Here is a 27,256-nt window from a genome sequence, read left to right on the forward strand (position 1 = left end):
ATGTTAGCGAGGGATGGAAGGCTCTTGGATGAGACCTGGCTGTACTTGCTATGTAGTGAGAGACCTTGCCTTCAAGTCTACGACTTGGCGAGGGGACTTGGACACCTGCAGAAATTCGCAAAGGAGCTCTGGCCAGATCTGGGGAGGGGGACTTGGGGAGGGACGAGGGGTTCCGGGGCCGTTGAGGGAGGAGCTTGACTGAAACCTCTGGAACCCGTGCCGGGAGAGGAGGGATCCGTCACCAGAGCAATCGGAACGCCCGGTAGTCTCCGTGGCAACAACAGTCCGGTCTCCAGAGGAGGCTGCATTGGACCAAAGGGGACGAGTTTAGGGGGCTCACTTCTCTTAAAGGGGTTTGTTGGATCTCTGTGAGAGTGTTTGGGTAGTCTGCGGACATCTGTGGGGACGTCCGTAGGTGTCTGGGTTTGTGAGGGTCTCTGTAAGGTTCCTATGAGATGTGTGTGGCTCCATCAGTGGGGACTGTGAGGATCTGAGGTGGGCTTCGGGGCTCCCAGGATGGGGTGAGAAAGGCAGGGTTCAGGGAGCTGGGGCTGGGGCGGGAGTCTGTCCTCGAAGGCCCGCAGAATCAAGTTGGAGACCAATAGAATAGGGCATGGGGTGGGCTTTACTGATAAGGACCAATCGAATTGAGGAGGGGCGGAGTGTCGTACTACGTCAGGCTGAGGCCGCCGCCGCGGGGCCTGGTTATCGCCGGTCCAGCGCAGCCCGGAGTCGCCCAGGCCTGAACTCCTACCCAGGTCCCGGGCCTGGCCTCAGCCGGCCCGACCCCAGCCCCGGGCCCACAAGGACACCGAAAGCCACCCCCCGGGGGTGGGGAGCGGAGCCGTGGGTCAGCTCTGCGCGCGCCCCGCGCTGGCCGGTCCGGCCCCGCCCCCGCCCCGGGCCATGGCCCAGCCCTTGTCCCGGCCCCTCGTCCTATCCCCATCCAGCCCTTGGCCCCCAGCCCCGCCCTCGCCCCGCTTCCCAAATCGGTCCCAGCCCCGGCCTGAGTCCCAGCGAATGCCCAGATCCAGGTCCCAACCCAGGCCCCCGCTCCAGTCCCAGTCCCTGTGCCTTTCCTGGCCCCTAACCCCGCCTATGCCCGTGTTCCACCTTCTGTCACAAATCCCAGCCCATCCCCTGTCCCGACCCCATTCCCAGTGTTTGCTTAACCCCCAGGCCCAAACCCTACCCTTGCTCCAGTCCCCATCACAGCCCCTCCTTCCATCCCTTTCCCTGCCCTTGTTCAAACCCCAGTGCCTAGCACAGCCCAATCCATTATCTCAGCCTTTGCCCTCGTCTCTGTGTTTACCCAAGTCTCTCCCACTACCCACCCCTCTCTCTCATACCGTGCCCCTCTCCCAGCCTCGACTCAGGTCTGGGCTCCAGCTGCCGCCCGCCTTATTGCTGCTGTTGCTGTTCTCTGTCCTTGGCCCAGGGGCTGGTGAGTGCAGAAGCAGGAAGCACCGAGGCAGGGATGGGGTTCTGGCAGGGAGGGATGGACTGGAGGGATTCAGGAGAGGTGGGACCTGGGCAGCTAGATCACTGGGGAAGAGGTGGGGAGAAATAGGGAGGAGAGAGGTCTTACACAACTGAGAGGAATTGGGAGGTTCAGAAGAGAGCAAATTGTGGGCTTGAGGCTCAGCAGGTGCCTAATAGTCCCCAGGACAGAGACTCCAAGGTTTTCTTTGCTGGTGTCCACGCTGACCCCACATTGACTCTTGCTTTTCTGAGGAAGAAAACTTGGAAACTTCTCCTGCAAGGGAAGTTTGATGGGGGAGACATGATCCTCCTACACCAGAGAGCCTTTAGTCCAGTGTGGGAAGATGTGGCCTAAACTTTGAGATATTGGGCATGCATTAAAACAGGGTTAAGAAAACAGTTTTGAGAACAACGTGTAGCAAACAGATGGACATGGGTTAGTCACCATTATAACGGGATTTGTTTTTGCTAATGAGCCTTGTTCCAGATAAACTTGACTTGCTTAGGAATAATTCCTGACACTTTTAGAGTAGTTTTGAAATACAGATGGGGCCGTTTTACAGATGGGGAAACTGAGGCTCAGTTGGGGTGCAGTTTTCCCAAGGTCATACAAGCTTGTAAATGGTGGCACTGGGGCTAGAAAAAAGTTTCCTAATTCCTGTCCCATACTAGTGGTTTTTTTCACTGCAACATATGCCTAATAGGAAAATTGACCCAGTTGGGAGAAGACTCAAAGCACAACCTGTCCTCTCCCCTGTCTTCCCAAAAGGAGGCTTAATCCACAAATTCTTCCTCATTTGCCGGTTGTCAGCCTACAGCCACCATTCAGGGAGGAAGTGATTCAGAGAGAGAGAGGTCCAACTTCTTAATGGGTAGAATGTGATAGGAGGAGGGGGTCCTGGCTGTAGGAGATATGCCATAAAGTTGGCCCTATCAGAAGGAGATGACTGTGGTCTTCATGGCCTCAACCCCTGCCACCTCTGGTGGGTGGCACTGTAGATAGGATGGAGATGTGCCTAAGGGAGTATTTGGCAATAACACCCAAGCAGCTGAGGGTTGGAGCTGGGTTTCGGTGAGCTCTGGGGGCCTAGTTCAGTGTACAAGCTTGAGGAGATCAATACATGCCAACGGTTGTGCCCCTGCAGAGATGTCCAAACACTATGTGTATGTGCACTGGCATCTGGGCACTTAAGTGTCTGTGCGTGTACCTTAGGGGTCCCTGGGAATGCTGGTCATGTCAGTGTATGTACATGCTTGTCTGTTGGTATGTTCTGTGGGGTGCATGTGAGCCCGTGTGTCCTCTGAGCGCCTATGTTATTACGTGAGGGGAAGAATACATGTTCCTCTTTAGGAGGAACATGCTTCTTGTATAGATGGATTACTGAAGTGTCACCTTCCAAATGGATTTCTTATTTGGAGGCAGTGTTTGGCAGTGTTTGGTCAGCCCTAGCCTGACTCTTCGGAGGAAGGAGCTCTAGAGGGGCTCAGTGTTGATTACTGCTGCTGGCAGATTAGACACTCAGAGGAGGTAGCAGCCATACCAGTTTTTCAGTTCGGGCGAGGGAGAATCCATACTGTTGAGCTCAATTCATAGCTTCCATCCCTGCCACCATGACTTCTTTGTTCATGGGCCACAGAACTGTATAAAGCTAAAAGGTGTGGATTAAAACACGATTGTCCAGAAGTGGGTTCAGGTGCTTTGGGGAGACTTGTAATGAAGTTGGAAAAGAGCACTGAATAGGCCCTACTTTGGGCAGAGTTGCCCTTAATGCTGTTAATAATCACTGCCTTGGTGGCCTGCCTGCAGGGGTGCTCTGTGACCTAGTGGTGGTGATAGATTTCACCAGAGGAGAGGCTGGCAGTGTCACAGGACCATCATAGCACATCACAGCACATAGTATAGTCTTGATAAATGCTTATTATTGGCTTCAATCTCATTTCAGGAATGGAAGGTACCTCCTGGGTCTCCTGGTCCTACCCCAATCCTTGGATCTTTTCCTCCACTGACTATAGTTGCATAGCCCAGGTGTGCCTGCCCATTCCAGGAAGTGGCCTTTTGTTCTACCTAGTGCTATCACTAGCAGGGCCCGCCTCTGCCTGTATGCACGTGTGTCCGTTTGTCTGTCTGTGTATGTGCATGTATGTTTCAGATGGTGGTGGAGAGTCACTCTAGCTTCATGTGGAGGTAGTGGAGCATCCAGGACAGCTTCATCTGAGCTTGACCAGGGCTTTACTCATATTTCCTCTGGGCCACAGCTCTGTTGTGAAATGCCAAACCAGAGCTTGCGGTGATTGGGGCTGTGGATGCTCTCTCAGGCGTCTCCCCTCAGAACTTCTGGGTTCCTCCCACCGTGTCAAGTTGCTGGACTTTTCCCACTGGCCCATTCCATGATCTCTATAGCCCCTGGCCATTTTTGGGGAACTGCTTAACTAGTTCCCCGGTTCTCCTGGCCATGCCATGTTTCTTTGAATCACAAGGATTTTTGTATTTGTTTATCCATTGTTTCCCAAAACTCATTAGCTACTTTTCACCACTAGTTCTCTGAGAGTCTGCATTGGGGGCCTGGCCAACATTTCTTCCTAGCAGTAGCAATGGCCCATCCCGTGACCCATCCCTGGTACCCACTTTGGAGGAGGAGAGGCCCTCCCTCGACCCCAGCAGAGGGCGCTCCAGAGCTCTGCTTGCTTGTAACAATAGTATCCAAGCTTTTTAGCTCTTGGCTTTCTGCCTCCCTGTTAATCAGTGCTCAGCTTGCAAGGTGGCAGGTCTTCCTCGCTGACAGTTGAAACCAATCATGTGGTCTGAACTGGACTGACTAGTCCTTTGGTGTGACTGGCCTTTGAGGATGAGGATAGGCCAGTCTAGGGCCAGTGGCCTCTACATATTTAGGGCAGCTCTGGGTAGGGTGACCTTGAAGTTCACCGGTGTCCTCCTTACCTGTGCTCCCTCCTTCTGCAGACTGTCTTTCCCAGGTAGCTCTTTCTCTGTTGTATCATATACCTCATTTTTGGAGTTATAGCTCCCATTTCTGGAAGGGAGATTGTCAGACGAGGTAAGCCTTGCGGGTATTTCCTATTTGGCTGAAAACTCTCGTCCAGGGTCTCCCCTCCAGCCCCTGCTCTGTCCTGAAGCTGCTTGAGTTCCGAGCCTTCTCATCTGTCCTGGGGGCATCCTTCTGTGCTTCTCTGGGGCTGGTCTTCAATCTCTAGAGCAGTCAGATTCTCCAGAATTTTGCCTGCCATTTGGGACACCCTTCTATGCAGCTGAGCTACAGGTTATTTTCACAATTCTAGCAGTCATAGTGCCTGTGTGTTTGCCTGGCTAGCTGCTGCCACTAGACTTTTTTGCTCACCTTGGCTGTGCTCTGAACAACCATGATCAGGTATCTTGTAGCTTGGCACTTCAGTTAGAGATGACCAGTACCCCCCAGCCCCAAGTGTGAATATTTCCAAGTGGTTTGAGATTCCACTGAGTCATGAACTGACTGCCTCACTGAGTCTTCCTCTGGGGAAATGCCCTCTGGTTGTTCATTCTGAATCCTAGAGGGCCTGATGACTCCCTTCTCTCCTGGGAGTTCTCATGGTGTCTGCCAGCTCCTGTTCTTGCCTCTGCCACCCAAGCTGGTCCTTTGCATCCTCACCACATTTCCACCCAACCCTCCCTCCTGCCCTGAGCCAGTATACAGACAGCTTTTGTGAGGCTTCTGAGGGTTTTCACTGCTCTTGGGACCACAGGGGAACAGAAAGGGGAAGAAAATAAACAAGGAAAGTTAGACAGTTCCTTGCTGACTTTGAAGCTCCACAGGTGGAGTTTAGCCTGCTCAGTGGCCCAAGAGTCCATGCCAACACACACACACACACACACACACACACACACACACACACACGTGTGCCATTCACACATCTGTGTTATTAGGCTTGCTAAGAGGAGAACAATGGCTCCTAAGTGAGGGGTCATATAAAGGGTCCTGGTTTGGGATGTAGATGGATGTAGGTTTGAATTCTCAGTTTGGTCTAGGCTTGAGCCTCAGTTTCCTTATCTGTAAAAACAGGTCATTTTCCCCAAGGCATTGTAAGGATTAAAGCAGATGATGGCTAGGGTAGCATGAGACCCAGCTCCTGGCTCAGAAGAGAATATTTGTTGAGTTTGTGCTATCGGTGAGGAAGACTGGTGTGCCTGTTGCTTAGCAGAAATGCCCTGAGTCCTACGCTGCTCCTTTTTCTCTTGCATGCTCCCCAGGAGGCCTCTTCCTGACTGACTACTCCACCTGCTCACCCCGCAAGCTGAGTCCCTTCCGCTCCTTTGCCAGCACCGAGCTCTTCCACTTCCACGTTCCCGAGGACACGTTCCTGGCTGTTTGGAACCTCATCATCTTCAAGGAGCAGGGGGGAACTTTTGGGGACCACTGTCCAGACCAAAGTGTGACTGTGTGAGTGTCCGAGTTAACATCCTGACCCCACCTCCAACCCCAGACCACTCTCCAAACTAAAGTGTGACTTTATAAGTATCTAAACTGACCTCCTGACCCTGATCCCTGACCCTTGTCCGGATTGAAGTATGACTGAGTGAGGGACAAGACCTTTGTCTCCTGACTACTTCCTGAGTACTGTTTGACTGTGTGAGAGTCTGAGCTGACCTTTTACTCTTTATGTCCTGACTCCTGACCCGGAACCACTTTGTTGTATGTATCAGTGTAGGGAATTCACTTGTGTTATTGGCGATGAGTTGACAGTTCTTCTTTTCCCCATTTCCTGTCTCCCACCCCATTGCCTATTGTCTTCCTCTCCTCATTCTGGTCCCCCAGGTATTTCCGGTCCGGGGCACCCCCTGTCATCAATCCCCTGCACACACACTTCCCGGGGGACACAGCTGTGCCTGGGGTTTTCTCACTGACCCTCAGCTGGACACTGCCCAACCGCACCTCAGGCATCTTTAACGTCAGCAGCCCCTTACCTGGGGACTGGTTCTTGGCTGCCCACCTTCCCCAGGCCCACGGCCACATCTCTGTCAAGGTGGGTTAACGCTGCCCAGGAAAGGAGGGGCCAAAGCTGCTTCTCCATGTCTGCTGAATTCCCCCCACAGGCTACTTGACATGCTAATCTTGTGCCAGGGTGGGTAACAGCATAAGGGTGGCTAGGGTGGGGCATAGCTAGAGGGCAGAAGTTTACCTGGTGGGCCAGAGGTCTTGATCTGTAGGAGGCAATTTGGGAGCCTTAGGAGGATATAGTGGGTCCCAGGTTAGCTGAAGGGAGAGTCCAGAGTCCGGAATCGGTCAGATTCCTGGCACTGTGGAGTAGTGTCCCTATTAGAAGGTGCAAGGGTTATTCAAGGTGATCACAGAAGCTGCTGCAGAAGCCCAGGACTGGTCTGGTTCTACATCTTGATTGGTGGTAGCTATGCAGACTCTCATAGGCTCCAGCTCAGTCGTTGGTCCATCTAGGAGAATGCATTCCTCTTCTCTCATAATTTCAGCCCCCTATACCCTCTGGAAGACCATAGGAGAACACTTGGGGTCACGGAAGCCCTTTCCTGTTAAAAGGATGCTTTGGGAAGCTGGTGCCCCTCCTGGCTGTTGTTTCCCTTTTCTCTAAATATCAGCACTGATTTCATAGAACAGAGATTTTTAAAGTCTAAAGTGTAGGTTCAAAGGTCAGGACGCTTCTTCGTTCTGGTTTGGAGGGGAAGGAAATGCCACAAAGATTTCCTGCCACCTCCAGGTGCTGGGCAGGCCAGGTTTCCTCCTAGTGATAGGATCTATAGGTTTCTTATTCTTATCCGTTGGCAGGAAGGGAGGGTATGATGAGCTGGCCATTGGCAGAGTGGGATGGTTATGTGTGTGGGGCCAGTGGTAAGGGTGAAGGGCTGAGCATGAATGGAGCAAGAATTTAAAGAACAGGATGCTGAAGAACATGAAATGTAGTGGGACTTGGCCATTGAGAATTGAAAGGGGCAGAAATTTCCAATTAGGTGAAGCTTTGACTCAGATATATCTCTCCAGGCTGAGTTTCTTGAGGGCTGTGGCTCTGTGATTGTATCAGGCTTGCCTTTCCTCCTTCTGCTATAGCTTGGTGTTCAGAGAAGGTCTTGTGAGGCTTTTGAATGAGTTGAGAATTGTACAGGGACAAGTGCACCGGCACTGCTGTTATCAGAGATGGGAACTAGGTCTGAGGTAGCTTCCTGAGGCCTCAGTGATAGGTCTGTTTTTCCTGAGAGTGATGTGCCAGAGAATTTCCTGTCAAGGCCTGGGAGTCCTCTGGATGACAGCATGTTAGTAACTCACCTGGAAATGCCTCTGGGTTCTGGGTGGATCTTGACTCTCTTCAGAACCAAGGGTTATTCTATTCTGAGGAATGTCTTAGGTCTTTGGCCAAATCCCAAAGAGCCCATTCCTGATCGTAACTTTGATCCTTGACTCTCTTTGTGAGAACTGACAGGGAGAATTCTTCTGAAGCCCTGTTCTAGTTATCCAAAAACCTTTCTGGATGGGCAGGAGGAACCTGGGGCCTAGGCCTGGACTGGGATTATAGGAGCTAACACCTGGTTAGGAGAGGTCAGAACTAGCCTTGACATAGCCATTTGCATCTAGATATAGGAAGTAGAGTCTGGGGATTTGGAACTGCAGGCTGGAGGGTTAGCCAGCAGAACTTCTGGGATGTGGCAACATTAGAGACAAGAGGGCACAGTTATACCTTACCCAATGAATGGCAGCAGACCCGGATACCATGAGAGATGTGGGTCTTTAGACAAGGACTCTTCTAGAGGCTTCGGGGTAGGGATGGGCAAGGATCATCCTTTAGGTTCCCCTAAGAATTAGATTATCTTTCGGAATCTTACATGGGCCTCTAAGGATTCTTAAGTTCTCTGGGTAATTCCGTAGATTCAATCCTGTGGATGAATTTTCCAGAGCATTCCTCCAGGGCTCCATCTTCTTGACTTGCTTTCTCCTTATACCATTGTCCTGACTTCCTGTGAGGCTTCTCCTCAGGTGAGGTCTGGAGTCCCAACCATAAGAAGGCAGCACTGTTTCTAGGGTCCTCCTCAGCTTTGGACCTATAGTCCTTGAGCACCTGCTTTGTCTCTGACCTTGGATTGGGTGTGAGGGACACAGATAAATAAGATGTATATTCGTGAGATACAGGAGATGTTTTAAGAGGACAAAGGAGAGATGGCTAACTCGGCTTGGTAGTATGGTGGAGGCGGTTTTAGGAAATAGGAAGTGAGGCCTGATGTCGAGACAGTAAGGAAAGGCATTCCAGGTGGTGGGGGTAGCATGGGCTAAAGCACAGAAGGGAGAACTGAAGTGGTTCAGTGTGGAGTGGTTGTTGGAGTGGGTGAGAGAGCTGGAGGGGTGAGCAGAGCAGATGGTGAAGGACCTAGAAGCTTGAACTTTATCCTGAGAGTGATTGGGATCCTTAAGAGCTGGTAAAAGGGAAGTGAGTTATCTGGCCCTGGCCATTCTCCTGAGCTCTGTGGAGAGCTTCTGCGAGCTCCTGTGTCCATGCCATTCACTGCTGTATTCCTAGCACCCAGCACAGAGCCTGGCACGTAGTGAGGGCATGGCATATTTTTATTGTTCTTCTGCCATCTTCTCGAATTCATAGTGTCCAAAACTGATCTCACTTCTCCTTTCCTTTTCCCCCTTTTCCTATCAACCTCTTCTGTCTTGACTCATGCCCTCCATCACCTTGTTTTCCCTGTCTCGGAGCATGTGCTCGTTCTGTGGTGCCCAGCCTGCACTGAGGGACTGGCCTTTGGATTGTAGACAACATCTGGCACCCACATGGCTCATTAGGGGAAAGTTTTCCAAATGTCTGGAGCAGAATTCTCCTCAAATGCTTCCTCTTTCCAGCTCCAAGATTTGAAAGTAAATGAAAGCAGGTAAAATAATGAAAACAAGGATAGGAAAACAAAGAAACAGACTAGAGAAGAAAGGATTCGGCTGAATCCACCAACTAAGACCAAGTGAAGCTCTGTGTCTCAACTTGAAGAGATTAAAACCTACTAACAGTGCTCATTCTGCTCTTCCTCTGCCTTCTAAATTATTATATTTGTGTTTCAAATAGGTAATATATGCACCTGGTACAACATTCAAAAGGTACAAAAGGCATACAGTGAAAAGTAAGTCTTCCTTTCATCTCCTTCCGGTCCCCACTTCCCCTCTCCAGAGTTAAGTAGTAACTAGCTGTTAACTAGTTCCTTATGTTACTCTTTCCTAACTGAAACACTTTTTCCTTTTGGCCATTGTGACTTTACAGAACTGTCCTTATTTTCCTCCTGTCCACCTCTTCCTCCTTCTCTGTGTCCTTTCTTGGTGTCTTCTCTGCCTGGTGCATATTGTGGGGCCCCAGTGCTAGGTCCTGAGACAGTTGCTTTTTTATTTCTCCATTCTCTTGTTAGGTGTCCCCAGAAGAATAGTTTTAAATACCACCTATAGGTTATGCCTTCCAAGTGTATTCCATGAGTCCTCATTTCTTTGAACTTCAGACTTTGTATTTAACTGCTTACTTGGTATCTCTGATTGGATGTCCAAGAAATGTCTCAAACTTAGCATGTACAAATCAAAACAAAGCCAAAAGTAAAAATCTCTTTGATTCCCATTTTACTTCTTCTAGGCTAAGCCTCTTCTCTCTCTTTTCTTCTCCATAAATTGGCACTGCTATTCACCATTTGTTCAAGCTCCAAATTTTGGTGTCATACTTGATTCTTCTTTTCCCTTTAATTCTCTATAGCTACTCCATAAAGAAAAAGTCTTGTTGACTCTACTTCTAAAGCATGCTCTGGAGACATCCACTTCTGTCTTTCCACTCTGAGCATACCTTCCCTGAGCTTTGTCCTGGACCACTGCAGTAACCTCCCAGGCCTCTCCCTGCTTCCACTCTTGCCCCCTGCAGTCTGTCCAGCACTCTTCCATGTTGATTGGTGCTGACCGAATGTGGGCCAGGGATTGTGCTGGGTACTGGGATATCCCTACAGAGAAGGGCAAGTGTCTTTGGGCATCTTAGTCTGTAAGCCCTATCCAGAGTCTAGCTACCCTGCTCAGGCCTTCCTTAGGAAACTCAGCCCAGCCATACTAGGACATTTAGGGTTCAGTTGAAGGCTTTCCTTCCCAGCTTCTTTCAGACTGGTTCGCACTCTACTTCTCACTTTGGCCCTCCTGGTTTCTCAAGTGTCCTTGCTTTGGCCCTGTTCCTTACATGACTGCTGATGTTGGCTCAGTTTGGACTCTCTCACCTGGCTCATGCCTTGGCAGCTCCTGAAGACCTGGCTTCTGGTGCCCTTTCTCTTGCCCTATCATAGGGCGAAGGCTGCTGTACCTCTGCACATTCCCTGCTCTTCACCGATTGAGTGCTTCCTTCCACAATAAAGGAGGAGTGTTAGATGTGCCTATTATACAGTTTAAGGAAGGAATGCATTTTAACCATTGAGGTCATGTCCACTAATCCTTCAGTTAAGCCAACAGCAAGAAAGATGTGGAGGAAAGTATCTCTTCCCCTGAATTGTCCATCCTGCAAGGAAATGAGCCACCTCCCAAGTGTGAGCATCCACCCTTGGGGCTTGCTTACTGCAAAGTTATTGTGGTGGTAATTCCTGCCCTAGGAAGTGGGGTTGATGAGATGCCTTGTGTTAGTATTTCTGGGCCTTAGGGTTTGACACCAAAGATGAGGGATCTGCTGTGGATATCAGAGATGGAGGTCTCTGAGCAACTAGGTAGTTTGAAGAGCTCTCTGAAAGGATCCTCTTTTTTATCACCTAGTATTTGCCAGGTGGTGTGCTACGCATTGAGGATGCAATGCTGCAAAAAGCACAGAAGAATTCCAGGCGAAGGGTAGTGAGATCTTCTGGCCTGGCATCCATCAAGGCCTTCTTCCAGCCTTGTGGAGTTTTGCTGGAAGTCAGTGCCTTGGCTGGCTTATTCCATGGTATGGAACTCGGTAGGATGTCAGAGCCTGCAACATTTGTCAGAATGAGGTTTAGAGGTTTGTCTTGGTCAGAATAACCACATAAATAAACAGTAGCCTCCAGTTTAGTGGGCCCACATAAGGCCATTTGTCCAGAATAACAGAGAAGCCTAATCAGGAACCCCATCCTCTGAATTGCTAGGATTGGTGGGCTTAGGTAGCTGCAGATGTTGCAGAAGAGGAACCAGAATAAAGGGACTGTGCCCACTGAAGAGTGAGGAGGCTGTGTGTGCCAGGTGGTGTGAACTGAGTCGACAAGGGTCAGGGATTTCACCCAGAAGAGCAGCTTAGATGTGACTGTTGTCCAGCAACGGAAGAAACCTAGCCTGATTCAGAAGAAGCAGATGAATCTGTGGGTCTCCTGAGGCAGAGCAGTGGGAGGGGAGACAGAAAACAGGCTTTGGCTTCATAAACATCAGAGCTGCCCCCAGCTGTGTTGATTGATTGATTGGTTCATATATTCAGCAGACATTCATCTGTGAGGTATGCACTTTATATTAGGTTCCATGTCTGGGGGAGCAAAAATAAAATAAGACAAGGATCCTGTTTTCAAGCTGTTTACAGTCTGAAGGTTGCCTAGGAGGTAGAGTGGCCCTTCCCTGGAGGTGTTAAAGCAGAGGCTGGACAAGTTCTTGGGAGGGCAGGTGGGGGATAAAAGAAATTAAAGATTCAGATTAGTAGGCTCCGGTGGGTTTGGACTGGAGGCCTCAAGGAGCTTTCTAACCCCCAAAGAGAGACAGTGTTCTAAGTTTTTGAGGGCTTGGAGGGGAAATGGGGTAGTTTGAAATTGCATCAAGGGATGGTCCAGGACTGCTCAGGAGGAGGAGTTAGAGTGGAGGAGGAGCGGGCCTGATTGTCAGGAAGGACTGGGTTTGAGTCCCCAAACAGCCAAGGCCGAGGATCACAGCAGATCCTAGAGACCTAGGAAAAACAGAGGTGCAGACAAGGCAGGAGGGACCTAGGGCCTAGAGAGACCTCAATCCTAGCTCTGGGGGCAAGAGGCCAGAGGAGCTTTGTCCCCGACCCCTCAGCAGATTCTGTTTGCCTTGCTTTAGTATCACCCTTGCTGTCTCTACCCTCCCACCGCCCCTGCTTTTGTCTCAGGGTCTCCAGGATGAGTGTCAGTACCTCCTTCAGCCGCAGCTGATTGTCCGGCGTTTGCTGGATGTTGCTGTGCTGGTGCCTGGCCGTCCCTCAGAGCAAACCCTCTCCCCGCACAATCGCTCAGCCCTGTACAAGTAAGTCAGATACTCCCCCAAACCTGATCCTTTCCCTCTTCCTTTCCCTCTTCCTTCCCTGGCCTCAAACAGGCAATAGCGTTCTTTTGGCTTCTTTTCACCCTGTGGCCAACCTGGGCTGCTGGGCCACCCAAAGCCCTGAGGGTGGGTTGGACCCCTGCCTCCCTCTCTCTCAGCATGGACAGGAGGACCTGAAAAGACCTCCTGTTATCCCCTGTCCCTTCCTGCTAACTTCTTCCTAGTGTTTTCTTCATTCTGGTGTCCTTCTCACCCTCTCACCTGTCCTTTCTTACCCCCAACCTCCCCTCTGTCCAGGGTCTTTGTGCCCAGCTTTACTTACAGGGTTTCAGCACAGCTGGTATGTGTGGGGAGCCGCGGGGCATCGGTCTGCCCCCTGACACTGCGCCTACGTCCCAAGGCCCCACCCCTGCACAACTCAAGCTCTGTATCCTGTGGAGGTGCCTCGATGTGCCAGCTGGAGCTGGCACTCCCCCCCTGGGGACACTGGGTCTACGTGCGTGTGGAGATACCATCCCGGGGTCCTGGCAGGACCATCCGCTTCCAGCTGTGTGTGCGGTTGCAAGGTCAGAAGCCCCACATCTGCCTCTGCCACTCAGCCTGTGCTGATATCTGTGGCTGGGAAGAGGCAGCGTGGTGGCTGTGTTCGTTGACCCTCTGCCATGTCCCTGTAGTCTGCTCAACTCCACCCAGGCTCCTTTACACTCCCAAAAGCCCTACCAACTTGGAGCTTTGATTTGTTGGAAGGCCTTCAGATCATTATTTTGCACTGGATTTGGGGCTAACTAAGGGACCTCAATACTCTCCTTGGCTTAGTCTCTTTTTCAGTTTCCTAGGGTAGGCAGGGGCATCGAAAACCACCGCCCTTGCCAAAGCCCATGCCAAACACTGAGAGGGCCCATCATCTGTTTCAACAGTGTCTTCACTGCCCTTAGGGAGGGACAGATGACTTGGACTCCCTCCACATGACATGACATTAGCTGTGACCACTAGGAACCCCCTGGGCCCGATCCTGTGACCCTGGATGCCCCATATTCCCAAGGGGCATTTGATTCTAGTTCTTGTCTCTCCCTACCCTTTGCTAATTCCTGTCTGGCTCAGATCTGGTTTGTGGTGGGGCTGCAGGGCTTGTGAGGGCAGCAGGCCCCAGCACTGATTTCCTCTGCCCACAGAGTGCCCGCAGCCCAGCCTGTCCCGTGTCCTGGTCCCTGGAGCTGCCATGAACATGCCCCAGTCACTGGGCAACCAACCACTGCCCCCAGAGCCGCCATCCCTGGGGGCCTCTCCTGAGGGGCCTGGGGCCACATCTCCACCAGAGCACTGCTGGCCAGTGCGCCCAACGCTGCGTAATGAACTGGATACCTTCTCTGTCCACTTCTACATCTTCTTTGGCCCCAGCGTGGCCCTCCCCCCTGAGCGCCCGGCAGTGTTTGCCCTGAGGCTGCTGCCAGTGCTGGACAGTGGGGGCGTCCTCAGCCTGGAGCTCCAGCTCAATGTGGTACTCTTGGTGGAAAGCAGCGGGGGCGGTGGGGGGAGGGGGGAAGGTTGTCCTGGAGGGGAACTTAAAGGAGAAGGTGTCAGGGGTGTGGGGGCTCTTAACTCCTTCTGGAAGCATATCTGGGTTCCTTTTGACCAACTTTATGATTAGCGACCATGTCTCAGCCCAATTCTGGTCAAAAAACATTCCCCTGAGTATTGACTTTACTACAGATGGGCTAGGTCAGCCAGGGCAACTCAGAGTGGGCTAAACTTATCCCAGTTTTATAGGTTAACCTTCTGCTTCCTAAGGGTCTCTATGGCAGGTGTTCACTTTTCTTGCAAATCTCCTGTGATGGGGAGTTCATCACCTCTTAAGGCCATGCAGTCCATATTTAGCTCTGATTGCTAAAGGCAGTCTTCACATTCCATGAAAATCTGCCTCCGTGGATTTCTATCCACCAATCTTTGTTTTGCCCCTGAAGCTATTGCCAGTAAATCTGTCCTTGTCCTTTTTATTTTTTTTTAAATTAATAGACTTGATTTTTCAGAGAAGTTTTAAGCTTATAGAAAAATTGAGCAGAAAGTAGAGAGTTCCTATATCCCCCCTCTTTCCCTGCACAGTTTCCTCTATTATTTACACCTTGTATCGGTGTGGTACAGTTGTTATATGCTGTCTTATTTTAACAGTCCTTCATATGCCCCTCAATCTCCCCTAAGCTGAACAATCTCAGCATCTTAGACATCTCCCATCCTCTGCTGTCTCCTCTGGTCATGGTGTCTCTGAGATCAGTGATCCAAGGGGGTCTGACCAGGGTGGCAGGTGGTGTTTGTGCAGCCTGAGATCCAGTTCCCTCTTTCAGCTTCCACATCACACTGGGGAATCACCTGGGGCCGCGGTGAACTAACATCTTGAGGTCTTTTCCTTTTTCCTTTTTATTTTCTTCAAAACAGTTGTAGACACTTACTTTTTTATTATAAAAATAATAGGATCACATGTAAAAGTTTTGGAAAGTCGAAGACATAAAATTGTGTGTCCTCTCAGTCCTTTTTCATATTAACTTCTGTGTTTATCTACTTGCAACCAAGGGGCATACGCATTTTCATGCTCTGAGCCTGCCTGTGAATTGCTGCCCATTCCTGTCTCATATTTTTGCAGTGAACTTTGTAACTTGAATGGAAGAATTCATGTCCGTCTTTGAGCCATTGCCTAATACTAGTTTGGGCCTTGGGTCTTCCCTGCTTTATGTAATTCACACACTCGAAGAGCCAGGCTTCATTATTTTCAGCATTAAATAAGACTGGGCTGAGGGCAGAGTCCTGTATCAGGACCTTAGTGACTGTCTTAGACTGGCATTGATCCAATAATTTATGTACTGTTTCCCCCAGCCAGGCTTTTAACTCTATTATTCCCCTGCTCCGGGGGCAGGCACCATTTTCCTATCAGCCAACCTGAGACCTGATCTGTGGCTAGATGTGGTCTTTTATGGCACATGGCTCAGAACTTTTTGTCCTTCTGCTGGTCAGGACAGAGCAGATTCTTCAACCTGAAGACATTCCTTATTTTCATACTTAAATTTGGACTCTTACTGCCTTTGGGCAGTGACAGTGAGGTCTTGATTTGACCTTGAAACTGTAGCACCCATTTCAGAGACCAGCACCACGCATACTTGTTCTTCCTCAGTGTCTTGAGAGTAGAAGGCCAGTGTCCCCACCCCCCATGGCTCCTCCCTGGCCCTTTCTGCATTCATCCGCTTATATTACACCCATCTATATGCCATGACATTTGTTACCCACTGCAAACAGTCCGTTATATTTATTCTGAAAGATGTTGGCTCATCTTCTATGCTTTTTCCCTCCAAGTATTTTAATTTTTTTCCCCTTGGAATCAAGAACTGAACATTTGGATCACAGAACTGCATACCTAGAGGACATTTTTCCTTTGGCTTCCCACTAGAATGATTTCTGTGGAATACTCTGGCATATTACCCTGGCTTGCATTGAAGGAAGTTATAAGCAAGTTGTATGAAATTCACCCTTGTGGTTGAGGACAGGATGCATGACAGAACACAGTGCTTCTTTGATTAGAATTTTCCTGAGAACCACCCCTTTGGATGCTGTACTTCTGAGACTCCGATTAAATTTTATCTTATGGACTCATAAGATAAAATCTGGTAACTCATTATGTTTCCTTTTTTGCTTTGGTTGCTTGGAAGTCAGCATCAAATATATGGCTCACAGCTAGAGACAGACTTTATTTTCTTATCTTGATCTTTAAATTTCCCTCATGCATTTACTTCATCCTATTATATGCATTTAATAAGCTACCTCAAATCCTTCTTGAATGAGGTGAGCTTATGGCATCCTGTGACTTTTATTGTTGTAGACGCTCCTTACGTTTAGTCCTGTGGATATCTGGTTTCTTTAAATCCCAGACAGGTTGCTACATTAACCCCTCAGGCATTCTGTTACTGATATTTAGTACCTAGGATCACTTCACCTGAGGAAGAATACATTTCTTTACACGCCTCCTGCCTTCAGACCCAGGTGAAGATAAGAAGGTGACTGAAAACCTTACAGTTACATTTGTTCACAACTAGTTTCTACATCCAGCAACAGTCCCCCTCCTATTCCCTCCAGCAAGCTAGACAGGACTGAAACAGGATGTTCTCCCTTGCCTAGACAGAGTTTTAAACAATTCTGCTCAAAGACAACATTCAGAATTGGGCCTTTCCTTCTCATTAGTTTTTGAAAGATCTCTGCCGTGGAAGATCTGGTGTTCTCCAGTTTTTCTGTTCTAAGAATGGAGATGAGAGAGGGAGAAGGAGAGAAAAAGACGGGGAGAAGGAGAAAGGCAGGCTTTGACGTGGAGAGCACCTACAGGAATGGATGTCCAGCGAGCTCTTGGAGGGGTTTCTGGAGAAGGGTTAACAGGTGTAGGAGTCTGGGGGCGGTAGGGTGGTGGTAGGGCTTGGAGGGTGTGACTGCCTCTTCTTCATACCTGCCCTCCTCAGAGCTCCCTGCGCCAGGAAAACGTGACAGTGTTCGGATGCCTGACTCACGAGGTGCCTTTGAGCCTGGGGGATGCAGCAGTGACCTGTTCTAAAGGTGGGGGTGAGGAACGGGAGAAGCAGAGGAGGCTTTAAGTCTAGGGCTGGGGCAGTAGGGGATGGTATGGAGAAAGGATGGGCTAGGGAAGTAGGGTCAGGTGGGTGAAGGTTCTTTGGGTCTTGACCCCATACTGACTCCTCCTCCCTCTCACTGATATATGCCCTCTTCTCCCTTCTCTAAGAGTCCCTGGCTGGCTTCCTCCTCTCCGTCAGTGCCACTTCCAGAGTGGCCAGGCTGCGAATCCCCTTCCCACAGACTGGGACCTGGTTCCTGACCCTCCGCTCTCTGTGCGGCGTGGGGCCTCGGTGAGCGGAGCGGGGCGGGGCAGGGCGGGGTTGGGACACAGAAGTAGTGGCCGGGCCGCAGGTGACCACAGCCCTCATGTGCGCAGGTACGTGCGGTGCCGGAACGCGACGGCTGAGGTGCGGCTGCGCACTTTCCTGTCCCCTTGTGTGGACGACTGCGGGCCCTATGGCCAGTGCAAGCTGCTGCGCACGCACAACTACCTGTACGCGGCCTGCGAGTGCAAGGCCGGTGAGCGGGCTGGGCTGGCGAGGGAGCCGCGCCGGTGGGCTCCTGGGTGGGGGGTGTGGGGGGGGTGGTCTGGACTGCGGGGCGGCAGCTGGAACTGAGAATGAGTTTGGAGAGAACTGGAGGGCCGAGCCAGGGTGAGACCACCCACTACCGGCTGTGACGTTGCGCCTGGCAAGAGGCTGCCAGCAGAAGTGTCTGCCCAACCCGAACCCAACCGTGGCTGCCTTGGGCCCTCTTCCACCTTCCACCTTGTGCTCTCCCCCCTCGCAGGGTGGAGGGGCTGGGGCTGCACTGACAGTGCAGATGCGCTCACTTATGGATTCCAGCTGCTGTCCACACTTCTGCTCTGCCTGAGCAACCTCATGTTTTTGCCACCCGTGGTCCTGGCCATTCGGAGCCGATATGTGCTGGAGGCTGCTGTCTACACCTTCACCATGTTCTTCTCCACGGTATGTGGTGCATCTGTGTCTTCACCAAGTCCTTATTTCATGGTGATGGGTGAGGGTCTGCATTTCCACCGTGTTTTCCACGGATGTGGGGATGTCTACACCTTCATCATATGAGGATGTCTCCTTTTCAACGGTGTCTTCTACAGCAGTGTCATGGCATGCGAAGACTATAGTAATTTTTGTAAGGCACATTGGGATAAATTAACAAGGCCGTTTGTAACTTAAGATAAGCAACAGCCACTAGAAACAGTGTGTGTTCTCCAGCTGTGTCACACCCCAGGGGCCAAGGAGACCTTTACTTAAACACCCTGGCTGTTTTATGGTATGGAACGGTGTCCACAGCTTCACCTTTCCACTCTGAACAGTGGCAAGGGATCTGCACTTTCTCCCATGTCTCTGTACGGAGTCTCCACTTCTCATGATGTGAGGGCTAGCTACACTGTGTTCATGTTCCTCATTGTCCTGGGGACTTCTGCATCTTCAACATGTTCTTATGGTATGAGAAGGTGTATCCCCATTTAGTCACCATGGCCTCCTTGATCTCTCATGAGAGCTTTTGGAAGACAGAGAGGATGTCTCTACCTGGGTAGTTTATAGAGCATTCTGGCTCTTGGGATCCTAAGAAATCTTATGGACTCCGCTACGTCCTGAGCCATCATGGGAAGTGGTGGTGTGACATAAAATTCCAGCTCAAAGGAGCATATTTTGATGAAGATTAGTATAGTTTTAAATCCTTACCCTCCCATTACAGAATGTCCACAATCCCCTCTCCGTGTCTTCCCACTCCTCCACAAACAGAAAAGTTCATATTAGAGCAAGCATCACAGTGAAAGGAAAAGGTAGAGGAGTGAGCCTGCAACTGTGATGTAACCCCCATGTAGATTTTCCCCCTGAGATGCTGCATCTAGGGATCTTTTCAGCTCATCTCTGGACTCTTGGCATCTGGTGACGTATAGTGCCTGCTTATGAGCACTGCAGAAATCTTAGATAGATTCAGACTTTCCTCTTGTCTTGGCAACAAGAATCACAAAAATCAATATGTGTTTCCGTTTTGTTCAGCATTAATAGATCACACATATGTCCAAATCACAAAAGTCCTACTTATCATTCAGGAGAAAGTAGGGGGTGAATTGAGGGGCATGCTGTAGGGTCCTCCAGGATGTTCATGCACAAATGAGGAAGAGGAGGCTATAACCATGCCCTGTAGAGAGACCTTGGCCTCTTCAGCTGGGTGAGAAGGGCACACTCCAATTTTGCTTGGCTGCCCCCCACCCCCTTTTAGACCTGCTCTGACAGTGCCTCATTCTATTTTTATAGTAGAGAGTGTTTCTCTTTACTGCCAGATGCCCTTTATACTGTTGCTACCGCGTCCTCTAGCAACAACTGTTCCACCAGCCCACTCCTGGATGCATGCAGATCTAATGGAATTCATAGTTAGTAAGAGTACCTGAGTGTGTTAGGAGCCTGGAGCATGTGGGGAGACTGTGTCCATTCTCTGCACTTTGCACGAACATCTGGGCATTGGCTCTAGAATGTTTAGTATGCCAGATGACTCCTCATATTCTGGATACAGTGGCAAATTGTCCTTGACAGAAAAGGCCTTTTCCCCAGTTGGAACACCAGGGGAGCCTGCAGTGACTGACATCACATACAGAGCTTCCACTTTCTTAAATGGGATAATAAGCAGAATGCCTGGCTGGCTCAGTCAGTAGACCAGGTGACTCTTGATCTCAGGATTGTGAGTTCAAGCCCCATGTCAGGTGTGGAGTCTACTTACAAAAGAGAAACACACAGGATAATAAGCAAAAGATCAAGGAAAAGATCCTGGCCTCTGAGGTGTTGCCTGAAGTCTTGCTCTAACCCCTGTTCTTTTACCACATGGGCCAAAATGTAGAGCTACTAGTCATCCAGTTTTCCTGGGCAAGTTCCCATCTCTCTTCCTTTCGCATTCTTTACTTAGTCTAGACTTACTTCGTTCCTCCACAGTCTGCATTTAAGGACCCATTGATCATATTGCAGGTAACAGTCCCAGGACAGTAGATGACAGTCTTCCCCTGTCTTCAAATCCAGGACAGTCTGCACCTGGGAGTAGCGCATCGAGTCCTATCCAGGGCATGGGAGTAGACAGTAGGTTTGTTCTTCAGGAGTTCAAAGTGTAAATATGTAAAATATTTAAAATGCAAAATACATTACATAATATGTAAAATACATTAAAAGAAAAACAGGTCACAAATCCAGCACTTGATTTTGTATGTAGCAAGACCAGTTCAGATAACGGTAATAATAAAATAACATTTAGTGTGTCAGGCACTGCTAACCGAGTTCTCACAATAGCACTAGAGTAATAGATAAGTACTTTTTAAAAAAGTTTATTTATTTTGAGAGAGAGAGAGAGAGAGAGTGCACATGTGCACAAGCAGGGGAGAGACAGAGAGAGGGGGAGAGAGAATCCCAAGCAGGCTTCAGGCTATCAGTGTAGAGCCTGACTCAGGCTCAGTCCCACGAACTGTGAAATGATGACCTGAGCTGAAATCAAGAGTCCGATGCTTAACTGACTGAACCACCCAGGAACCCAAATAGGTGCCCTTATCATCCATGTTTGCAGATGAGGGCAGTTTACCTACTTTGTCTAAGGTGTAACATGAGTGGTAGAACCATAGATCCCTCACATGTAATCACTAAGCTATATTGTTCTCCAAGTACCAAGGCAGCGAGGCAATTGATAAATTTCTAACCTGACTTCAGTTTTTCAGAAATCCTGAAGTATGTAGAGAACCTTATGACCTCAGGTTAATAGTTCTCAAATTCTTTTTTAAAAAATAGTTCTCAAGGGGCACCTGGGTGGCTCAGTTGGTTAAGTGTCCGACTCTTGATTTTGGCACAAGACATGATCTCATGGTCATGAGATTGAGCTCTGCATTGGGCTCCACACTGGTGGAGCCTGCTTGGGATTCTCTCTCTCCCTCTCTCTCTGCCCCTCTCCCATTTCACACACATACACACAAACACACATTCTCTCTCTCTCTCAAAATAAACAAATAAACATTAAAAAAATTAAAATAGTTCTCAAATTCTTAAAAGGTAGGAACCAATGAAAAGGTCAGAAAATATAACCAAATACAAGAAGTCATCAAGGGAAATCTATCAATAATTGCAGTTGTGCAACTCTAACGCATGCAGTCCAAAGCCGTGAGCCCTTCACAGTGCTAGTCGGATCCTTACAATCCGCTCCCCAAAGACCCAGACAGAGCTGATGTCTGGGGCTTTCCTTGTTGACTGCTGACATCCTGGCTACAAGCCTGCCTTCTCATATCTCTTCTGTTTCTCATACCTCACAAGTCATTCTTAGTGGCCCTTGGCAAAATCCCATGATTTTTTCCAAGAGGAAATGGAAGCAGAAAATAAAAGAATAGCAGTAACTTCCATTATATCCTGAGTGCAAATATTCCAATCTTTGCACGGATTGAATATATCTGCATTTTCAGTTTTACATTCTATAGTGCCTGGATAACTCCATTTTGAAGCGTTAGATGAACTCTACAGTTAGGTTATAAAAATATAAAATTCCATAGAAAAAAAATTTACATTAATTTTCAAAAATTACCTCACAAGAACTGTCCAAAGCTGAGGAAGTATCAAGTTAAATTAGAATTATATTAACAAAAGCCAATTTGTAGTCTAAATTTTTTTTCTTAAATATTCCCTTATCTTCTTGTGTTATTTCTATCACTTCTTTTTATTGCTGCTAACATAAGGAATACCAATGTAGAAAATAGCCTATAATTTTCAGCGGATCAACGATATTACAAGTTTGTTTGTTTCTTTATTTCTGCATGGAGGAAAGTTTATTACAGTAGGGATGTGCTTTCATGAACATATATGGCATAAAGTATAAGATGACTAGAGCTTACCGAGCACATACTGGGCACCAAACATACAGGAGAGTATTCCAGATTTTTAGAGTAGAGTCTCCCAGGTGACACCATAACTAAGCCTTCAGGAGGCCATTCTGGTGTTTTGTTCAGCCGGTTGCTTCTAGGAGATGGGCAATATGTTTACACCAGTAAAGTCTGTGGTGGTGAGTGATTTGCTTTCCTTTGTTGACTACAAATTGTGTCTCCTGGTTAAAGATGGTAATAAATGGGGTACCATGGCAAGGGATAATGGATTCTGTTACACGAATAATAGAGCAGGTGGAAGCAAATATGTATATCCCAGAATATATAATGACAAGATGCTGTCTTCTCCAGGTTGAGGAGTTTCAATGAAGTAAGCTGACACAGGTTGTTGGCTGGTTTCCCTAGCAAATTGTGCCCCATGAAGGAGTCAGTGATGGGCTTTACTGATGGTGTTTTTAGACATTCAGCAGTAACTGTAGCCAGATCAGGATTGGTGTTCTCCTCACGCTGCAATTTTAATTTAACTCTACCCCCGTGGGTTTCCTACAACCTTAAACAATCTCTCTGACCTTTTAGTATGCTTGGAGAATAATCAGCCATAGAATACTAGTGAAATGATTGCTCTCCAAACCTCTCTACTCCAGAGACAAGCTCTCCATTATCCCCTACTCTTTTTTTTCAGTGCAGAGAAATTCCTAGGAGAAACTCAGCCTTCAATTAATTATTCCTTTAGATGTGTCTTCACTATTAGGTGATTCAGCTTTACTTTTCTTTTGCTGATGTGTATCTTCTCTTATCTGAGATTGAAGGATTTATTACAAGTCCCTCTTCCAGAAAGGGCATTCCAGAAATGCCCAGTTTGGGCATTTCCTCCTAAATACTTGAAAGTCAGGCAGATGGAGCAAGTGCTCAGTGAGGGCTGAAATGTAGAATTAATGTTTTAAAATGAAATCCAAATCAGAAAACAGTATTGGGTAATCTAGTAGCTGTAGTACTTATATCTGGTCTTAGAGGTAGAGAATAATCAATATCCAATAGCTAAAATAGCAAAAGACCAAAATATTGATTTGATTAGGAACCAAAATTAACTCTCAATTAATTAGGACATACAAGAGAAAGAAAAATTTGATAAAATAAATCTTTTAGGTGTGTTTAAACACTAATATTAATGCAGATGCGGACTCTCATGAAAAGTCTCTCAGAGTTTCCCAGTAAGAACTCACTTTCTCAGTTTAATAATATGTAAGAGGGAGCCATGTCCCCAAACTTAAAAGCCTGGGATACTCAAAACGTGATCATTCCAAAGCAGTCTCGAAGGGACAGCATTTTTACCTCCAAAGTGAAGGGAAAGACAGAAGACAGATACATAAGCTTAGGACTTTAAAATTTGGAGGAATCAAACCCAAGGTTTCCCAATGCCAATTAATACACCTAAGTTTTCTTTTTCATTTTTTTTCTTTTTCTAAACTCCTAGCTCCTCCCTATTCTTACATTATTCACATTTCTTCCTTTGTCACAGGTGCAAATTTTACAATTTGAATAACTGGATGAAATCTTCAACAAGCTAAAAAGAAACTTAGCAATTTCTTTCTCATCCTTTGTTTCTAGAGACTGAACTTTCGAGTCTGTTTTCCCACTCTATTGTTGGCAGCTCTGCACCTGGATGGGATTCTTCTAGTTTTCACAACAGACCTGCTTCTGTTTTCCATCTGCTTTTTTTCTACAGGGGATACTGTTTGATTAAGGCTGGGGTGTCATGGTTTGTCATTTGAGGTCAGGATAGAATGTTTTTTCCTGAACTCTTCTTCCTGACCTCACTTCCACCTTCTCATTCTCAACTCTAATGCAGTCAAGCAGGAGACCAGGTTCTTCCACTTCCATTCTTCCCAGAAGCGACAGAGACCCATTGCTGCCAGAACGGAATGACTTGTGATATTACTCAGCTACCTCTTATCTCACCTGTGGACTGGATATCCCTGCCCTCCACCCACAGCCAAGGTTATGCCTGTGGAAGGCTGGGCTACCTCTCTCACTGAGGTCTGTAAGGCCACCTCTCTTGGGATTCAGAGAGTCCTTGTGATGTAGGGTTGCCTTTCAATAGAATGATGAAGAAGTTGATCTGGGCTGCAAATTGTACCTAAAGGGTCCCTTCAGTCAGTGATGAAGATGCTTCAAAGGCCACCTTTGGGTGGTACAACACAGCTTTCCTGCCCCAGCTTCAGTTCAGCCTGATGTATTTCATTCCAACCCTGGCAATGACACCAGCTTGTTTCTCTGATCAAGAGATGCCCTTGGTAGACATGGCTCCCTGAGGACCTGGGGTGACATGCAGGGGACAGAGATCAAGCATACTGTTTCACAGAATCTTAAGAAATTTTTTTGATCCCCTAAAATCTGCTAGTATGTCTCAAGGTCAGCTCCAATGAGTAGATTTTCATCGTTTATATAGGTCAAAAACCTTTTTTCTCCCATTGTAGCATTTAAATTTTCTTCTTTCATCACCATAAGGATCTAGTCTTCCTGACCCGGAGCAGGGACAGTATCAGGTGATGGGGGAGTGAGCATGCCACCATGATGTTCGTTTTCAGTCTGGAGCTGTTTGTCCTCATAGGTCCTGTTTTGTCTTTGGGTGGGCTCATAGCACATGACACAGAGGGATATATGTTCCTGTCATTTTTGCACCAAAGATAGTCCTAAAACCATACATGTGATTAGTGTTTGATACCAATAAATAATCAAATAATCAAATCACATAAATTCTACATGGAAGTTCAGAGAGAGGTGACAGTAGATGTTCTAAGGCAAAGAGAACTCAGGTTATTCCTGGGTAGCCCTTTTTACAAATAAGGGAACACAGGATGCCAGAGGCATTGTCCAGAGAGGCAGAGGGGTTGGGACCACAGACCAAGGACGGCTGACTGCAGACCTTGGTTCCTTAATGGGGGTGCCCAGTATAGTCTGATCCAGTTCCACCTGTGTCCTCTGCACCCCCTTTGAAGCTCCTGAATACTCTCCTCTTTACCATCTTTCCCACGGTGGAGGATAGGTGGACACTGTCCCTTCCCTACATTCTTTTCCGTGGTGTAAAGTGACATGTTCTTATCCATGGCCTAGGGACTGCCTTTTTCCTTACTGCTTCATCTCTCCACCCATGACATCGGGTGGGAGGGGATGAAGAGGGCCAGGTAATGTAAGCCTGAAGATGAATGCATCTGAAGATGAGGCTGAGCTATCAGGGGAGACTGGGATATGCAGGGGTGGCTTAGGGTCTGGGTTGGCCACAAGATCAGAGTCCAGCCCCACAGCTTGGGCCAGGGGTGGGGATTATAGGTGGGACCCATGGTGAGCATGAGAAGTAGGGAAGGATTGGCCTCAGTTTGACAGACCTGGATCCCCTGCCTGCCTGGTGCTCACCACAGTACATTCCAGAAGCAGAAAGATTAGGAGGGTGAGGACAGGGGTGGGGGCTGCCAGATACATACAACTTGTGAAGCAGACCAGGCCTCCCTACCACATTCTTCTCAGAAGCAGGGAGTCAGTCAGGCATTTCCCAGTTCTGCTCAGTCTGTGATCTCTGACCTCTGCTTTTCTGACAGCAGTATACTACCCTCATCGTCTCTTTCTCCAGTTTCAGGGACCTGGACCACTGCCCCAGGTTCTCTCAATGCCTGTCATTTCTTCCTCCAGTTTTACCATGCCTGTGACCAGCCAGGCATTGTGGTTTTCTGCATCATGGACTACGATGTGCTGCAGTTCTGTGATTTCCTGGGCTCCTTAATGTCGGTGTGGGTCACTGTCATTGCCATGGCTCGTTTACAGCCTGTGGTCAAGCAGGTCAGTCCAGAGTGGGCCCTGGGGGACAACCATAGGCAAAGTCTACTTGAAATTCACTCCCAACCTCTCCCTGGGGGCATTGCCAAGTGCCCCTCTCCCACCCGGCCCAGCCCCCGGAGTCCTCTTTCTCCAGGTGCTGTATTTGCTGGGGGCTATGCTGCTGTCTATGGCTCTACAGCTTGATCGGCATGGACTCTGGAACCTGCTCGGACCCAGTCTCTTCGCCCTGGGGATCTTGGCCACAGCCTGGGTAAGATTGGGAGGGCTAGGGGAGGGGGGAGTCCCAGCAGCACCTGGGTGCAGGGCCCTGAGTGTCTGGTCCTCAATGTAAGATGGGCTTGGACCCGGTCATCATCATGGCGCTGCTCGTGGTGCCCACTCCAGTCTTGGCAGGTGCCTTCAGGTCGTGACCAGGGCTCCAGGGAAGCCTGAGAATGACCAGTTCTGGCTCGGGTTACAAGGCCTCGTATTCCTGAGTCCCACTTCTCTGCTTCCCCCAGACAGTACGCAGCGTCCGCCGCCGGCATTGCTACCCACCCACGTGGCGCCGCTGGCTTTTCTACCTGTGCCCGGGCAGCCTTATTGCAGGCAGTGCTGTCCTACTCTATGCTTTTGTGGAGACCCGAGACAACTACTTCTACATTCACAGCATTTGGCATATGCTCATCGCTGGCAGTGTGGGCTTCTTGCTGCCCCCACGTGCCAAGACTGACCACCGGGTCCCATCTGGAGCCCGGGCCCGGGGCTGCGGTTACCAGCTGTGCATCAATGAGCAGGAGGAGCTGGGCCTTGTGGGCCCAGGAGGGGCCACTGTCAGCAGCATCTGTGCCAGCTGAGGGGGGGCTTTGGGCCTGGCCCTTGGGGAATATGAACCCTTCCTAGGGGCAGAGAGCCCTTCCTGGGAATGTGGAGCCGTCCCAGGGATAAGAGGTTGTGTTTCTAGAGGCCACGGAGTCTTTCTTGAGGACATGGAGCTCTTCTAGGGGCCTGGCGCACTTCCTGAAGGCTTGGAGTCTTCCTGCATCCATGGAGTCCTTCTTAAGGACTGGAGCCTGTGCAGGGCCACAGAGCCCCTCAGGACCAAGGAGTCACTCCTAGGGGTGTGGAGTCCTTCCCAGGGATATGGAGCCCTCCTAAGGACATGGATTCCTTCCCCGGGAGACAAAGCCCTCTCAGAACATGGCATCATTCCCGAGGAAATGGAGTCCATCTTGGGGAAACTGAGTCTCCAGATCTTCCCAGCAGCTCAGCAACT

The 27,256-nt window shown here is 49.0% G+C and overlaps 1 protein-coding gene across 1 annotated transcript; it reads left to right on the forward strand.

Annotated features, from left to right (window-relative positions):
• The first annotated feature begins 906 nt into the window (after positions 1 to 906).
• Positions 907 to 27,256, forward strand: TMEM8B (transmembrane protein 8B). The gene is made up of 13 exons (XM_047098787.1): positions 907 to 1,444; positions 5,723 to 5,912; positions 6,288 to 6,495; positions 12,547 to 12,680; positions 12,996 to 13,264; positions 13,871 to 14,196; positions 17,189 to 17,282; positions 17,467 to 17,590; positions 17,677 to 17,819; positions 18,090 to 18,268; positions 25,855 to 26,001; positions 26,135 to 26,251; positions 26,502 to 27,256. The coding sequence occupies exons 1-13, from the start codon at positions 907 to 909 to the stop codon at positions 26,835 to 26,837; spliced, it is 2,805 nt and encodes a 934-aa protein (XP_046954743.1). The 3' UTR covers positions 26,838 to 27,256.

The sequence above is a fragment of the Lynx rufus genome, unplaced genomic scaffold (genome assembly GCF_022079265.1).
Source record: "Lynx rufus isolate CCGP_SWC_20201006 ecotype Redwood Valley unplaced genomic scaffold, mLynRuf1.p SCAF_10, whole genome shotgun sequence".
Taxonomy (NCBI): Eukaryota; Metazoa; Chordata; class Mammalia; order Carnivora; family Felidae; genus Lynx; species Lynx rufus.

Coding starts and splice junctions, on each gene's coding strand:
- TMEM8B (XM_047098787.1), top strand. CDS start 907: ATGGCCCAGCCCTTGTCCCGGCCCCTCGTCCTATCCCCATCCAGCCCT. Junction 1,445..5,722: donor TGTCCTTGGCCCAGGGGCTG/GTGAGTGCAGAA, acceptor CATGCTCCCCAG/GAGGCCTCTTCCTGACTGAC. Junction 6,496..12,546: donor ACGGCCACATCTCTGTCAAG/GTGGGTTAACGC, acceptor CTTTTGTCTCAG/GGTCTCCAGGATGAGTGTCA.